General features: G+C 35.5%; 1 protein-coding gene and 1 long non-coding RNA gene across 2 annotated transcripts; one reads left to right on the plus strand and one right to left on the minus strand.

The window, feature by feature from the left end:
- The first annotated feature begins 7,867 nt into the window (after nucleotides 1–7,867).
- LOC125480529 lies at nucleotides 7,868–10,802 on the plus strand. The gene is made up of 6 exons (XR_007260897.1): nucleotides 7,868–8,185; nucleotides 9,042–9,097; nucleotides 9,169–9,293; nucleotides 9,621–9,840; nucleotides 9,929–10,005; nucleotides 10,293–10,802. It is a non-coding gene; the product is annotated as an uncharacterized LOC125480529 (long non-coding RNA).
- A 4,227-nt stretch (nucleotides 10,803–15,029) lies between these two features.
- LOC125480560 (elastin-like) lies at nucleotides 15,030–15,401 on the minus strand. The gene has a single exon (XM_048591521.1). It carries the CDS (start codon nucleotides 15,399–15,401, stop codon nucleotides 15,030–15,032), a length of 372 nt encoding a protein of 123 aa, XP_048447478.1.
- Nucleotides 15,402–17,184: the final 1,783 nt, after the last annotated feature.

The following is a 17,184-nucleotide window of genomic DNA, read 5'->3' on the forward strand; positions in this document are numbered from 1 at the left end:
GTCTCCTGGCCCGCTGATCTGCAATCAAATTGGGTTGCTATGCAGCTGTGTAATGTAACCCAAGGCCTGCATTTTTTGCAGGGCTGTGTATTGCAGCCAACCAAAGTGTGTTGGGCTGCATTCTTTTTTAACCCAATGCTATTTTTTTGGCATTTTAAATAATTTTAACCCGAATTTTATTATTATTTTTGCTTCTACGATTGACCTCGAATGATCCCGATCTATTGAATTGATTAAAAGTGACTTGCAGTCCATTAATCTGATAATGAATCCAAAATTATTGACCTGAAGATCACTTTTGGACACTAACGATTTAATGATTTATTTTTATACTTTGAACCATTAACTTACTTTCGTAATCCCGAAGCACTCACACTTGAGTTCCTGAAGCAACCTCAAATCCACTACACTTAAATCAGTATATTGCATTTTGTGTTCTTGCAGGAACCTCTCTTTTATGAATTAAACGTTCATAAACTAAATTGAACCTGTAGTTTCAAATTTAGTGCCTTTGAAACCCGAAGTTTTCATAAAACAATACACCCATGAAAACTTGACGTTTTTTTTCATGAAAACCATATCTTAGAACTCGAATGTTCTAACTTTGATGCTTATGGATGATTCCTTCCCATAGCACTAATCACAATCTTGTTCCCTCCATTCAGTGGATTGTCGTACCGTAACAAGTTCGATTTTCCTAATTTGGACGTTTATAATAGAAATCACTTCATGTGGGGTACAAGACGTGAATCTTCACTTGACTATCAGGAAGGTGAGAAACCATTAAAGCCAACAATGGCAAGGAATAACTGAATAAGCCTCCACCATGATCTTCATTCGAGGACTTATGCCCGAAGCATTATCAATGGAAATACCTCCCGAAAGAGGATTCCATGGCTCTTTGGCTCGCTCCTATGAACCGTGTGATCATGAGACATATTTCCCGAAGCACACAATGATTACATCCATGAATGAGTACAATTCTGAAGTTTATAAATTCGATCGAATTTTGACTGGAGAATACTTTTCTCGTCCTTCCATGTCTCTAACTCGCTTTTGAAGTAGTTGTGTAGAAAACGGAAGTTTACCAAATTCTCGGATCTGATTACTACCACAAACGTGAGAGAACGGTATTGACTCAGTTCAGCTGGAGTCTACCGAATGGCTCGACTCAGTTCGATCAAAGCCTACCGAATGGTGATGCACTGCTTTGGCAAGGATACACCAAATGGCATATTTTCTCGCAATCCAATTTCGAGTTTATTTTAACAACATATGGTAGAATCAGGGCTTGCCAAGGTGTGGTATCATGCTTGAAGCGTGATCCTTGGTATCTAAGACCTAAAACTTCAAGAATAAGGGAAAATATTCTCAAACCTTAACCCTACAGAATCTAATTCCATCTCGATGGAATAGATCATTGGTTATGCACCTATTTATGCCTCTACCAATGTTGTTAAGGAGTACCATTCTAGTAGCCAAACACCTTTGGAAGAGCTGAATTTTGACATGGATGACCTTGTTGGCCGAATCCCCTTAGTAAACCATTTACTGTGTGAACATTTTTCTATGTTATTGGATTCAAATTTGGTGTATGTTTTACTTATGGATAATCTTATTGATATTGTCCTCGAATATGAGTTAATTGGATCATGTTTTTCTTAATACATGTGACCGATTCAATTAAACACATGATTAGGTGAGAATGTGGGGAAGTTAGTTGTCTGGATGAATGCGTACTACGCACACTAACTGTACACTTAAATCACATCTCTAACAATGACTTCAGGTCTATGCAAACTGATTAAGAGCACTGGCACGCTCCTCGTTGTATGAATGGTACTGAATCACCATTTAAGGGACCTTAAATTCTCTTTGACGTTTAGTTTTTAAGGATATTTGAGATGACAATGATGATAAATGAAATCACTGAAGAAAATGAGTGAAATATCTTTGCACCACCTCCAAAAATGAGCCTGAAGCTTTGATTCGGGGCCAATGGGTTGTCTCCCAATTGGGAACACACCACATGTGGCCGGCCTGAAGCCTAGTGATTAAGCAGTTTACTTGTTTTGGCATGACCTTTTCGGACACTTAGGTTGAACAATGATGCTATGACGCATCTCCTTACCTGAAGTAAGGATCTTGTGCCTACAAGAACACTTTGCCAAGCCTGCTCATTAAGGAAATTGATTTTCTAAATCATCTCTCGCAAAGATACGAAATGACTTTCTTTTCACAATGGATTCAAGGAAATATATGTGGACTAATCCAACCAAAATGCGGACCATATAAATACTTATGGTTTTGGTTGATGAATCAACAAACTGGTCATATGTTTGTCCATACACATTGCCGCTAAACCTCATGGCCGATTAAGGGCTCACCACCCTACTTATCCCTTAAGGTCCAGGAGACTGGATAATGCCGAAGAGTTTATATTGACGATTTTCGATAAAGTATTGCATGTGTTTTGGGTTTATAATTTGAACATCAAATTCCCATGTTCACCCCAAATAGCCTTGCCTAGCGATCATAAAGCGCAATTTAAATGATTGCCCAAATTTTGGTAAACGTATCAAGTTTTCGATTTTTGCCTAGGGCTATGCAATCTTGTACACAGCTATGTTGGTCCGCCTTGAGGCCCATTGCCACCCAACCTATATGACATTACAGTTGGTTACTGGGTACAAACCTGATGATTTTTGTATTTACACATTTGGGTGTGCATTCCATGTGCCAAGTTGTGCCGCCGCAACATACCACCATGGGCCCTCAAAGAAGGATGTGCATCGTTTATCGATCATGATTCTCCTTCACACTAGCTCTCTTAGAGCCCTTGTACGCAATCTCTTTACCGCTAATCTGCGGGTTGTCACTTTAATGAGACAATCTTCTCGCCGTTATGGGGAGATAAGAACGTCAACGTTCCTGTAGAACGGCGTGAATTTGCATGGACGTTGCCCACTATGTCTCAACTCGATCCCTACACCGCACAAGAATGATAAGCAAGTATGATGAATTCTAGCTTTCAGAATGTTACCCCGGATGTATTCTTCTGATTTAGCTAAAGTGACGAGATCATATACCAACTGCAAACATGCTTGCAAGAATAGACGTACTTAACGAACGTCAAGTCAACATCCCTAGAGAGTGTGCCGCCCCTGTTAGACGGTTTGGACGCCCCTGTTGTATGGTTCGGTACACCAGCGGATAGCCAATCAATCTGTCTTAACCTGAAGCATGACAGATCACTCGGTTTGTACGATTCACTTCCCTAGAAGAGGAAGGCACGACACAAAATGAATCTATACTTGATCGCTGTCTTAAATCATTTCCATCTCATGAGATTAATCCGGATTTCTCCCGAGACTTAAAAGTTCTTGGTCCAGTATACTAGTTTGGATGAGCTAAATGGAATTGAAATGAGATTATCATCGATGATGTTTTCACTTATATGGTAGCTACCGACATAAATGAACAACGATGATATCGAACCGTGATCCAATGATTAAGTGACAACGTAGAACTAATTGGACAACTAAAGTTACAATCCAAGTCAAATTCCTTGCCAAATTGTGTATTGGACTTTTTGTTCTTACATTGCCCAAGGTAACCCTATTATGTTACAAGTGAGAAATGAAGCATTATGAGATGAATGAAACAGTGTGATATGATGCACGTTTTACGGCGCAAGGTTTCTCTCAAACGTCCTGTGATTCATAGCAGCATTATGAAATATGGTTAGTGTTTTATTCATGGGGATATAGATACAGAGATTTACATGTAACTTCCCGAAGAATTACATGGACTAGTTCAAATAGTTCCAAAACCATGGAACACCCTCTTAACTTGTTTGAGGCGTTCACATACAATCCGAAGGATGTGGTATGCCCGTCTACGTGATTATTTGATCAGTCAGGGATATGAATTATACCTTTGCATGTTAAACTATGAAGTCTTATTCCAAATTGCTAGAGTTACAGTTTATGTCGTTGACACGAATCTCACTAAGACTCTGAAAGAGCTTGAGAAAACTGCCTTGCACCTGAAGATGGAATTTGAGATGAAGGATCTTAGAAAAACTCGTTTACGCCTTGACCTGAAGTTGAAGCATTGTTCTGACGGTATTTTGGTCTATTAGTCGAACTACACCCTGAATGTGTCACTTTTGAGTATACCTTTGATCGTCCATACGTTATATGCAAATGAGACCCTTGAAGAGGTTATGGAATCAGAAATTCCATATCTAAGTTCAACTTTACACTTCGTTGTACTTAGCTCATTGTATTTAGATTAAGACATCTCTTTTGCTGTTGATCTTGGTAAAGATCCAACACCATGCCTACACGTAACCACTGAATTGGTATTAAAGACGTACCCTGAAGGTATTACATAAGCAATCCCAACACATCTCGAGCGGATCCAACCCCCTGATCCTCGAAATGATGCTTGCCTTGTTGTTATGCTGAAGCAGGTTACTTATCAAACTCGCAAAAGGCAAAATCCCCAAATGGTTTTGTCTTTACCGTTAGGGATATCACAATATCTTGGAGGTCCACAATATAACCTTAGTTGCGAAATCTTTGAATCGTTCCAAGACTCACCTCACTTCACTACGTCACAAGTGAGACATGATTAAGAGTTCTTGTTGACCATATTCGAAGTACTTGCTGTGTTTCATCCATCGTTGAGTCCCGACAATGATCCATGAAAACTATGCCACATGTATCCACCCTACCAACCTATGATACATCAACGAAGTCAACATCAAGACATATTGCATCCACATCTACATCAGCAAATCATCAAGAGATTGAAGTCATTCAAGTTGATCCCAGACAACCTTACCGACCTCTACACGACATCCCTGCCGAAGTCAACCTTCCAGAAGCTTGTCCGAGGAATTGGTATGCCTAACTATTCATATGCAAGGCTTGTAGTTCTCATTTGGAAGTAATGTCAAACTCAAGGGGAGTATCCAAAAGTATACTCACTTGATCTTAATGTACTCTTTTTCCCTACGATTAGGAGCATTTTTCCCACTGGGTTTTTGCTACCTAACTAGGTTTTAACGAGGCACCCATCTTGGGCTGATCATACCCTTGAGAGCTATTCTACTTACGTCCAAAAGATGTATAGTTTTGACTTAATGCAACTTCTCACTTTTCCCCTTAGATTATGGGTTTTTCCCCACCTTGGATTTTACCATAGCGAGGTTTTGTGAGTTTTACTTTTATGCATTCTTCCATTGATTTGAAACTCGCATTAGCTCATTGTGCCAACGACTTCATCAAATGCACTTGCTTCATCACTGAAGACCTGATGCGCTATTTACTTGAGTATTTACACACTCAAGGGGGAGTGTTGCAATCCTATTAGATTAGGAATGCGATTGTGCAAATTGTAGTATATCTTGGAATATCTCTTATATTCCTATTAGGAGTAGATTATCTATTAAATGTTGTAATCCTAAAGGGAAAGGTTTTACCCATCCAACTACTATAAATAAAGGCACAATGGGGTGGAATAGAACACACCTCAATTACACATCTCTCACTTTCTCTCTATCTATGTCGCACCCCTCTTTCTCTCTGGCCTCCTTAATTGTTCAGTAAATTATGCCTACAACAATTTTAACTCCGATTTTAATGATTTTTTTACAGCTACACTCCTGTATCCGATATGAATACAATGAACTAATTTGATCATCAATTTAAAATATTTACATTAGCAACTTCGCCCACTCGATACCAGTAGCCTGCTGTATCAAACCTAGACGACTACTTGTTTTAGTATTTTCTTTTTTGTTCGAACATCTTGTATGTACATTTTCATATATTTTATAATTAAATACATTTTCTTGTATATTTTATAATTAAATAAATTTTCTTGGTTTATTAATTATTGTTTAGAATTTAATTACAATATTTATTAAAAATTAAATAAAAAATATTTTTGCCAAAAAAAAAAAAAAGGTTTGTGCGACGAAGAAGTAACCTGTGTCGCGCAAAGGAGTTTTGCACGATGAAGGTTACTTCTTCGTTGCACAAACCTTTTTATTTTTTATTTTTTATTTTTTTTATTGTGGCAAAAATATTTTTTATTTAATTTTTAATAAATATTGTAATTAAACCCAAAGTGTTTGTTGAAAGTATAAATACCCTACATTCAACTCAAACGCTAAATCATACATTCAGATCTTACTAAACGAAGGAAAAAAAAACATTTCAGTTTCTTCTAGTTGGCAGTTACAATGCATAAGCATTGCACATAATCCCACTAGGTTTGATTCTAAACCTAACCAAGATTACAACACACAGAAGTGATAATCCGCCAATGCCATCAATGCATAACACTATAATTACCAATGGTTGTCTCCACAAATACCGATGCACATATTTCAATATACTAACAGCCACATGAATCCCGAATGTATAAACACAATTCACACTCACAAGTTGCTTTAAGAACTAAATGTGTTTAAGAAGAAAACATATGAATTACATAGAATTCCCACTAGTACAAAAATATGTTTGCGCGACGGAAACTTGAGCGATGCAGCAAATTTCGTCACGCAAAGTATGTTTGCGCGACAAAGGCGCACATAAATCGCGCAAAAAAGCTTTGCGCGACGCATTCCTTCGTCGCGCAAAGTCCCATCACGCAAAACTACTCTGCGCGACGTTGGCTGCGTTGCGCAAGATTTTAGCGCCAAGCCAAGAATGCTTTACCGGTTTTTTTTTTCCCCAACTTTAGCTCTAAAAAATCATCAAAATCGGAGTTAAAACTACCGTTAAATCGTGCTTTTTTGTTTATAACCGTCGAAAAGTTTTGTCCCGTTACTTAATCTCTGAATGTTTGTTTTTTGAGATTTTTGGCGTATGCGATCTCGAAGCATATACAAACAATAGATTCACTAACACTTGGAGTTTATTTATACTTCCATCAAGTATAACATAAGATTTTGTGGTATCCATTAGTGTAAATATTTTAAATGGACGATTGAATTAGTTCATTGTATTCATATAGGGTTAAGGAGTGTAGCTGTAAAAAAATTATCAAAATCGGAGTTAAAACTACCGTTAAATAGTGCTTTTTCGTTTATACCCGTCGAAAAGTTTTGTCACGTTAGTTGATCTCTGAATGTTTGTTTTTTGTGATTTTTGGTGTATGCGATCTTGAAGCATATACAAACAAATTTGACGGTTGGATCGTTGAAACTAGTTTCGTACAATGCATATCCCATCAAAACAATAGATTCACTAACACTTGAAGTTTATTTATACTTCCATTAAGTAAGATTTTGTGGTATCCACTTATGTAAATGTTTTAAATGGACGATTGAATTAGTTCATTGTATTCATATAGGGTTAAGGAGTGTAGCTGTAAAAAATTATCAAAATCGGAGTTAAAATAACCGTTAAATCGTGATTTTTCTTTTATAGCCGTTGAAAAGGTTTGATATCTGAATGTTTTTTTTTTTTTTTCGATTTTTAGCGTATGTGATCTCGAAGTATATACAAACAAGTTTGACGGTTTGATCTTTGAAACTAGTTTCGTAGAATGCGTTTCCTATCAAGTTCAATGGTATATATATTAGTAAGTAGATTTTAATTAATTTATCTTGTACTCAAAATGATAGATTTTAATTAATTTATTTTGTACTCAAAACAAATTTGACGATTTGATCGTTGAAATTAGTTTCGTAGAATGTATATCCTATCAAAATGATAGATTTTAATAGAATCATACATTGTGACAAATAAAAAAAAGTAATCATACAAAATTAAAAACATTTGAAGGAGGCGAGAGATTAAAATTTGGAGGGCTGCCAAAATTTTGGCATGGCGCCCAAAATCTCCTCGTCTTCATTTCTTTATAGCAGCTTCTCTGCCTTTCCTCTTCAGAAATTTCCAAGCGCCTCCACCCGTGCATACCCGAGCCCAATTCCACCGTTTTTTGGTTTCTGCTAATAACCCTAGGTGTTTCTTCACTTCTTCTCCTCTGTCTATGTTCCTCCTCGTGCCTCCCTCTCCCTCACTCTCAGTTAGTCATCATCATTCACACCACTCTCTCTTGCAGCCTTGCAAACCCTCACAGGTTGCAGCCTTGCATCCTCGCAGCCTCGCAACCTCGTCGTCAAGCACTTGTCCACCTCGTTGTCTCGACAGCCATCACAAAGGTAAAAATTTGCTGCCCTTTTCCCCCAATTTCATAGGTCTCTGTTTTTTAAAGTTAATTAATTTCTTATAATAGAGCCCACCTTAATTTCTCATATATATTTTTTCAGTTATTTAATTTTAATCTCTAGCTTTCTGCGAATTCTAAGAAAAGATCCATTTGTTATGCGCTTTAATCAAGCATTTGTACCTTAATATGGGTTATAGAATGCGGCAAGAGGTCATAGAATGCTGCATGCACATTAGAAGAGATTAAACCAACCTTGTTTGATGAATGACTGTAATAAAAATATATTTTTACGTTGCTAGGATGAAATTGGGAAGAACCCATATCACATTCACATACACACACCTTTTTTATGTTATACTCAGAAGATAAATTAAATTGAGTACCTTAATTTGGGTTTTGAAACCGACCAATTACAAAAGCATGTGCATTATTCTCCAATTCTCCATGTGTATAATTCATGGCACCCCCAATCCCTCCTACTCCAATCCTCCATTTGATTCAAAGCTTCTTTTAGTTTCTGTGCTTGTACCTTGGTGTTTGGGGATCTTTATGATGCCATCTTTGTGTAATATTCTCCCTTTTGTCCCAAAAAAGGAAACTAAATTTTGTTTACCTTAATTGGGGGAAGGCGCATATTGAATCATTGAAGTGGAGCAGCAGTTTGGTGACTGAGTGCAGGGGATGGAGGTTTTATTCCTTTGGTGGGGCATTTAGGATTGATTATACATTCAATTTCATGTATACCCACTAAAAAAAAAAAATCTTGATTGGAATTTGAGTTAAGATGTGTTTAAATTGGTATAAGATTGTCTAAATTTAGTTACTTTCGGTGCTGAATTATGTTATAGGTTTCCTACAAGTGGCTGAATTGAAATTACTTGGTGTCTTTGAATGCTGCAAAGAGGTATAGGAACTATCTCAAAGCTTGTGGGTTGCATTTCTTGTTTATAAGTGATTAAGAGTTGTTTTGTATAGGTTACTCCAGGAGTTTGTTGAAAATCATGAAAATTGGTTCAAAGTGGTGTATGTTTTGGCTGGCTGGTTGAAGAGCGATCCTTTAAGCTACCATATAAGGCTTGTTTCTGGGCCTAAATTTGCAGGTGACATTTAAATGTAGACTAGTATGTATGTTTACTTGTGCTGATATATTTTCAAGTAAAATTTAATAGGGGCAGGAAGCATCCAATTATATTCCTTTTAAAAAGAACACTATGATTTTAAATCAATGGCGATCTTCCTGGTTATATTAGATGCAATAGAACATGTTAAAAGAGTGAGAGAAGTAGTTTGGAGGGTTAGAAACACTTTCAATCTGTTTGTTATATCAGCTTCTTTTATGGTTTTTAATGTGCATTCTGTTCTAGTGGGGCTTTTGTTTCTGCTTCCCATCTGTTTGTTATATCAGCTTCTTGTATGCAATTTTTCAGGACAATGTTGCAATTATTGTTATATTAGAAATGGTGGAAAATGAAGGCTCCTCTGATGGCAATCAACCTACAATTTGTGTGGTACTATGTCTATTTCAAATTCTACAGCCTTACATCCTAAATTCTCGAGTGCTGACTGCTGACACAGTTGTCCCTTTCGGCCACAGTCAAATACCCATTTACATGCAAATGTAAAAATCCAGACATAAAATTGTTGCAGGTGCTGTGTGTAAAATGCAACTCTTCCTTATGTTAGTTTTGTGTTTAAGGAGCAGAATTGACTTAATTTGCTTCTTTGTTGATACAAGGTTGAACCCTCATCCATGCACTTGAGAAAATTCCAAGTTGAAGATTCCCTTACTGATTTGAACTCTATGCCTCAGAGGTTAGCCTTCTGCTGTTACTGACTGGCTTCTGACACTATGGTGAAAGAATTGATAGACTCCCTGATTTTCCATTTATGATTTTGTGTACTCCTTTATTGATCAATATTTCTCTTCAACTAATATACCTAACTAGAAATATTAATGTTTATGTATTGATTTTTGGTATTATTCCTAGCAACCAACCCTCCTCTTTCCAATATATTTTTCTTCTTAACTTTGGCGAATATTGATTTCTATTTGGGATGAGAAATGAATGTTAGACTGATATTCGCATCCAACATTGTAGTGATCCTTATACATTCATAAGCAATGGCAGAGTTGAGATTCTTCCCAGCAAGGAAACTGATAAATCGGGCATGTTGCAGACAGTCAAGCTTTCTCATTCATTGAATCTGATAAGGCTAATGTATCCCTACTGATTGATTCTCTGCACCTTTTTTTTTTTTTTGTTTTTTTAATTCTTAACTCCTCCTAAACATTTTGCATTGCTACTTAGTTGCTTACTTCTTGCAAGGATTTGAAATCTGGAGAGCTTTTGATTTTTGTGATCATTTTCAAGTGCTGAAAATTTTCTTTGTTTCCTTTGCAGGTAAGTGCATATGCAACTTTTTTTCAGTCCCATGGGGTCGAGGATCATGAACGTGAGAAGATGAATCTTGAAACCAAGGAGCCTTTGTTCACCAACTTTACACCATTTTTCTTTGGAAACTATTTGTTGTAGTTTTTTCTTTTTTGTTCGGGTATCTTGTATGTACATTTTCATATATTTTATAATTAAATACATTTTCTTGGTTTATTAATTATTTTTTATAATTTAATTACAATATTTATAAAAAAAATAAATAAAAAATATTTTTTCCCAAAAAAAAAAAAAAAACATGAGTTTGCATGACGCATGTTTGTCACATCTCGGCCTAGGCCCTCATCACAACCCAGGCCCGCTCCACTACCGTAGCACAATATTGTCCGCTTTGGGCCTCGACTACGCCTTCATAATTTTGTTTCTGGGAACTCACACAAGAACTTCCTGATGGGTTACCCATCTTGGGAATACTCTCGCGCGCTACTCGCTTAACTTCAGAGTTCCCATGGAACCCGAAGCCAGTGAGCTCCCAAAAGGCCTCGTGCTAGGTAGAGATGGGAATATACATATAAGAATCACTCTCCTGGGCGATGTGGGATGTCATATGTTTCTTCTTCGTCGTGCAAACCCTTCTGTCACTGCCTTGGCGCGACGAAGGTTCGTTGCGCTAAGTTTTGCGCAACGTTTTTTGACTTTGCGCGACGAAGGACCTGTGTCGCGCAAAGTGTTTTTTGTACTAGTGGCATGCCTTTCAGAATTCGGAATAATGTAATGTCGAACGAAGAACTTCATATGTCTCCAAAAGGAATTATATCACACTGAACAACTTCCAACTAAAACTCTCCACAATTTTTCACATTTTTTGAATCATGAATAACCCTCCGACTCACATTAAGAAATTGAAAGGGTTGACAAGCCCCAATTTTCATAAAACAAGGAATGAACACATCTATCACTTCGTTAATCATGGATTTAATTTCCGCATATTTTGATCCCAATAGGTAATTAGTCATTCACAAACAAACAAAAAAGATCAAATTTTTCAATATATTGGGTAATATTAACCAAAATTTCAATACAATCATATATAAAAAAAAAATGGAAGAATAAATATATATATACCATTGAAATTGATGGGATACACATTGTACAAAACTAGTTTTAACGATCCAACTGTCAAGCTTTTTGTATATACTTCGAGATCACATACGCCAAAAATCGCAAAAATCAAACATTCAAAGATCAAGTAACAGGACAAAACTTTTCAACGGTTATAAATAAAAAATCACCATTTAACGGTAGTTTTAACTCCAATTTTGATGATTTTTTTACAGCTACACTCCTTGATCCTATATGAATACAATGAACTAATTCGATTGTTAATTTAAAATATTTACACAAGTGAATACCACAAAATCTTGTGTTATACTTAATGAAAGTATAAATAAACTCCAAGGGTTAGTGAATCTATTGTTTTGATGAGATACGCATTCTACGAAACTAGTTTCAAAGATCGAACCGTCAAACTTGTTTGTATATACTTTCAGATCGCATATGCCAAAAATCGCAAAAAACAAACATTTAAAGATCAAGTAATGGGACAAAACTTTTCAACGGTTATAAACGAAAAATCACAATTTAACGGTTATTTTAACTTCAATTTTGATGATTTTTTATAACTACACTCCTTGATCCTATATGACCACAAAATCTTATGTTATACTTAATGAAAGTATAAATAAACTCCAAGTTTTAGTAAATCTATTATTTTAATGGGATACGCATTGTACGAAATTAGTTTCAATTATCCAATCATCAAACTTATTTGTATATACTTCAAGATCGCATAAGCAAAAAATCGCAAAAAACAAACATTCAGAGTTCAAGTAACGGGACAAAACTTTTTGACGGTTATAAGCGAAAAATCACAATTTAACAGTTCTTTTAACTTCGATTTTGATGATTTTTTTACAGCTACACTCCTTGATCCTATATGAATACAATGAACTAATTCGATTGTCAATTTAAAATATTTACACTAGTGGACCACAAAATATTATATTATACTTAATGAAAGTATAAATAATTCCAAGTGTTAGTGAATCTATTGTTTTAATGGGATACGCATTGTACAAAACTAGTTTCAATGATCCAACCATCAAACTTGTTTGTATATACTTCGAGATCGCATATGCCAAAAATCGCAAAAAAAAAGTAAAATTCAGAGATCAAATAACGAGACAAAAATCATCAAAATCATTTCATGTGAAACTATTTAGTATCAATTTTTTTTTGCTTGGTCCTTTTTCCTTGAGAAAATTGGTGGTTTAATTAGCACCTTGAATCTTGATAATGTTTGTTATTATTTTATTTTCTTTAGTAACAATACAGAAATTGTTTGTATACTTTATCTGTCTCTCTCTCATTCGCACACAGCCCGTACATCTACTATTTTTCCTTCAATGTTACTCAATACAGAAATTGTTCATCCTGTTATCTCCCTGTTCTGGCTTTTGAATTGTGTTAGAATACAGGACAGAAAGACAAGAAGTGAAATTTTTTATTTCACTTTACGAGATGAAGGCTGGCGTCATGCAAAACTACTTTGCGTGACGAAGGTGGGCAATTGTCGTGCAAAACATCTTTGTGCGATGTAGGTACACCTCCGTCACGCAAAGTAGTTTTGCCCAATGCCAATCTTTGCGCGACGTTTTGTGTTTAGCGTTGTGCAAACATACTTTGCATGACGAAATTTACTTCGTCGCACAAACATATTTTTGTGCTAATGATATTGAGTAGATATCGTAACTAATCATAATTCAAGTCCAGAAGAAATGTATACATGCCATGTAAAACTATACTAATTAAAATGGAGGGGTTTCTTTAAATTATTGTATGTTGGTGGGATGCTTTTGTCATTATTGCGATTCCCGTGCAAATTTGGTGGGGCAAGGGATGGATACCCTTAGTGCAACTCAGCAAGTCCTTAAGTTGTGCAAAGAGAAAAGTATTTTCCATTAACGTGGTGCGCAGGACGAAGTCCCCAAAAGACTTGCGATTTCAGGGTCACCCTACAAACAATGGCGGATCCAGGAAATAATATTAAGGGGTCAATAAGAATAGCGTGAGTAGCGTGCAAATTTTTTTTAACAGAAATAGCATGCAGATCATCATTTCATCGAGTCTTGGTAGGCCTAAAGTCATTTGAAAATGCATATTGCACACCTGTTAATGCCTCATTTGCATGGGTAGCTAACATGCTCTAAGGCTGCTCTCATATGAATGCTTAACAAAGAAACACGCTTATCTTAAACACACTTACATTGTTTGATATCATTGCATCTCATTAATATATTTGTCCAAGAATGATGATGCTTTGTTATTCTCTAAGATCACCATTTCATTTACTTTGCATTTTTGGATTTTTTTACTTGGTTCTTTTTTTCTGCCTACAATTGTAATCACAACTATCAACGTCCACCACAAACCCTAGCGCATCTTCCTCTCTCTTTCTGTAGTCTCTTTCTTTATCATCTGTCATGAAAAATTGTTCCTGCCACAGGAATGCCTGGTACTTTCATGCTTTTATTTAATGTTTCTAAGAAACATATTTTCCTGTTGAGTAAATGAAGCATGCCAAAGTGATTCCCTAACTCTTTTCATTTAAGCGATATTTTAATTTACACCGAATGCGACACATAAAGTTTAACGTTTGACTCTTCTAATTCCAATAGTAAAAATATACCATGCCAAAATAATTTGTTATGTACGGCCTAAATTACAAAGGTACGTGTGATAACTAATTCGTTATTTAATTTTCATATTTTATGAATAGAGGAAAAATATGTTGGAGAAATGAGGAATGGAGAAAGGTGAGAGGAGGGTAGAAAAATATATGAAAGGAATATGTACGTATGTAATGAAACACAAAATGAAAACTGAAAATAAAAGGCTGAAAAATATAAATTTAAGTTGTTTTCATCATTCTACGTTCCTCAATTTTCCTACACATTTATTTTCTTTTATTTCTAGTATCAAGAATGAAAAATAAAAACAAAATAGTTATCAAACAAACCCTAAAACACTTAGCGACAAAATCAAATCGATGCGCTTTGTAGAATATTGGCCAAACCACAGAAAAGGTTATTCTCCGTTTATATTGGCCAAACAAAATCAAATCAACCAGCTGCCCTTGTAGCATGAAATTCTAAGCACTCAAATGTTTGCCACAATAAAGATTTTATAATTACTCCTGTAATCTCTATATATATCCACCCCTATTCCTCAAATAATTCCCACTCACTCACTCTCACCTCTTCCTCAACCAAACCCTAACTCTCCCTCTCCATCTGTGGCTCTCAGCTCTGACAGAGCCATGGCCCTCACACGTGCCATGCTTTTCCTCACAATGTCACTTGCTTTTGTAGCATTGTCCATTGCTCAAGGGCCATCCTCAGCACCGACATCTTCCGCCCCACCATCGCCCACCACCATGGCACCTTCGCCGATGACTATGATGACACCACCACCAATGTCTATGATGACACCGCCGCCTATGATGACACCGCCGCCTATGATGACACCACCGCCAGTTATGCCGCCTCCAATGGCGGCTTCCCCTACTGGAGTCAGCCCATCAAGTCCAAGTCCAATGGGTGCCCCAAAAAGCCCAACGCCATCTGCAATGAGCACACCACCTGCACCGGCCATGCTAGGACCCCCTACAACTCCAGGAGCAACACCAACCCCAACTCCAGGCGCACCACAAACCCCAGCTCCAGGCTCAGGTGCTTTTGTGCATGGAAGTAGCATGGCCTTGGTGGCATTCTTAAGTGGACTTGCACTACTTTTTTAATCACAAAAAGGCCCTCGTTTGATATTTATATGTAGATTAGAGATAGTCTATCATCATTATGTGTATCCTTTGTTTTCCATATTTCTTCTTTTAAAACTTTTTTACCGTTTCTTTTATTTTTGATTTTTGTTGACGACTTTTGGGAGCTCCATGTTATGATGATTTGTGAGAGGAGGGTGTGATGATAGTTTGGAGGACACAATTTGTTGGATGTACTTAATTAATAGCAGCTCTTGTTTTGTAGCATTTTCATGAGGACTTTAAGAATAAACAGAGACCCCCTCATTCTTGTTTGTGTTTCCAAATCTTATACAATCTACATTCCTAAGCGTAGATACACGTTATGTATATTGTTCACTTCAATTTCATATGGTTAAGCAATGCAACAAGTCTCACAGTTTTAGAACCAGACTTATGTTGTAATTAAAAAAAGGAAAAATTAGTATCCGGTCCCTAGTTACTAATGTTCATTGACTGAAACTTTATTAGTTTTCAAATTTTGATCAAAGTTCCTAGCATTAATGCAATAATGAATTTACATGTCAATTACATAATTTTTAAAATAAAAATTAATAATTGATTTAGAATTTTAATACTCACACATTTATTAAACTCCTAACTCATTTTCAATTCAAAACATTTCCTAAATAAAATAAAATAAAAAATTAGAATAAGTTTGTACCCCTCAAGTTTTTTATAAAAAGGTTTTCAATTTTTTAATCTTATATGTACACATTCACGTAATTTTTAAAATTTTTAATCTTAAAATGTACTATACCAATTTGTTGTATGTAAAATGTACCCATTTTTTTTTTTATATAAAATCTATTCAATTTTTTTTTTCTAATACATCTTTAAACTTATATGGGTACATTCTTTTTTTATTTTTTTTTATTTTATATTATTTGAGAATGTATCCATATCAAGTTTAATCGAAGAAACTTACTAATGTTATTAAGCCTAATATCTACTGTTTTTTTATGTGGTTTTGAAGAATGTACCAATATTTTGGTACAATACATTTTTTTGTTAATTTTGATGAATGTACCCATGTCTATACACATACACACACAAAATATATTGGAGAGTATAATTTATATTTTAATATTTTTAATCCACAAATTATGAGTTTTTTTTTTTATATTTAAAATCTCATTAATATAAACAACTATATATTTCAATTTTTAATTAAAAAAATATAGTAATCTACATAGAATTACGTTATCACATTAATTTCAGGGACTTCGATAAAAAATTGAAACCAAAGGTTTCAGTCAAAGAATATTGATAATTAGGGACCGCATCTAAAGTGTCCCAAATGCTAGATATGTAGAAAATGCACCATAAAACATTACAAAGACACGAAGGATTTGCAAATAACACATTGAAAGAGGGATTAGCTAATCCCTCTCATATGACTTTATAACGCTCACATGAAGTATTTTCTTTACAACCTGACTTTCAATTCTATGGTTTAGAAATCTCTTACCCAATAGCTTTATGATTATTAAAAACAAAAAGCCATAACTACATTTACATAATCCAATAATCAAATATTGACCATGAAGGTTCTAAATTAATTTCTCAACATTGTAATTGTTTATATCTAGCAACTAATCATGGCTTGGGTATTAAGTGATAGAATAACCTTGAACTGTTTGATAAAGATGCATGGGAGAAAGAATGAATATATCAAAGAGCTTTTGATAAGAACTCAACCAATTAATCAAAAAGGGCAAA

The sequence above is a fragment of a genome, unplaced genomic scaffold, assembly GCF_019419815.1.
Source record: "Pyrus x bretschneideri cultivar Hongxiangsu unplaced genomic scaffold, Pyrus_bretschneideri_v1 Contig34, whole genome shotgun sequence".
NCBI lineage: Eukaryota > Viridiplantae > Streptophyta > Magnoliopsida > Rosales > Rosaceae > Pyrus > Pyrus x bretschneideri.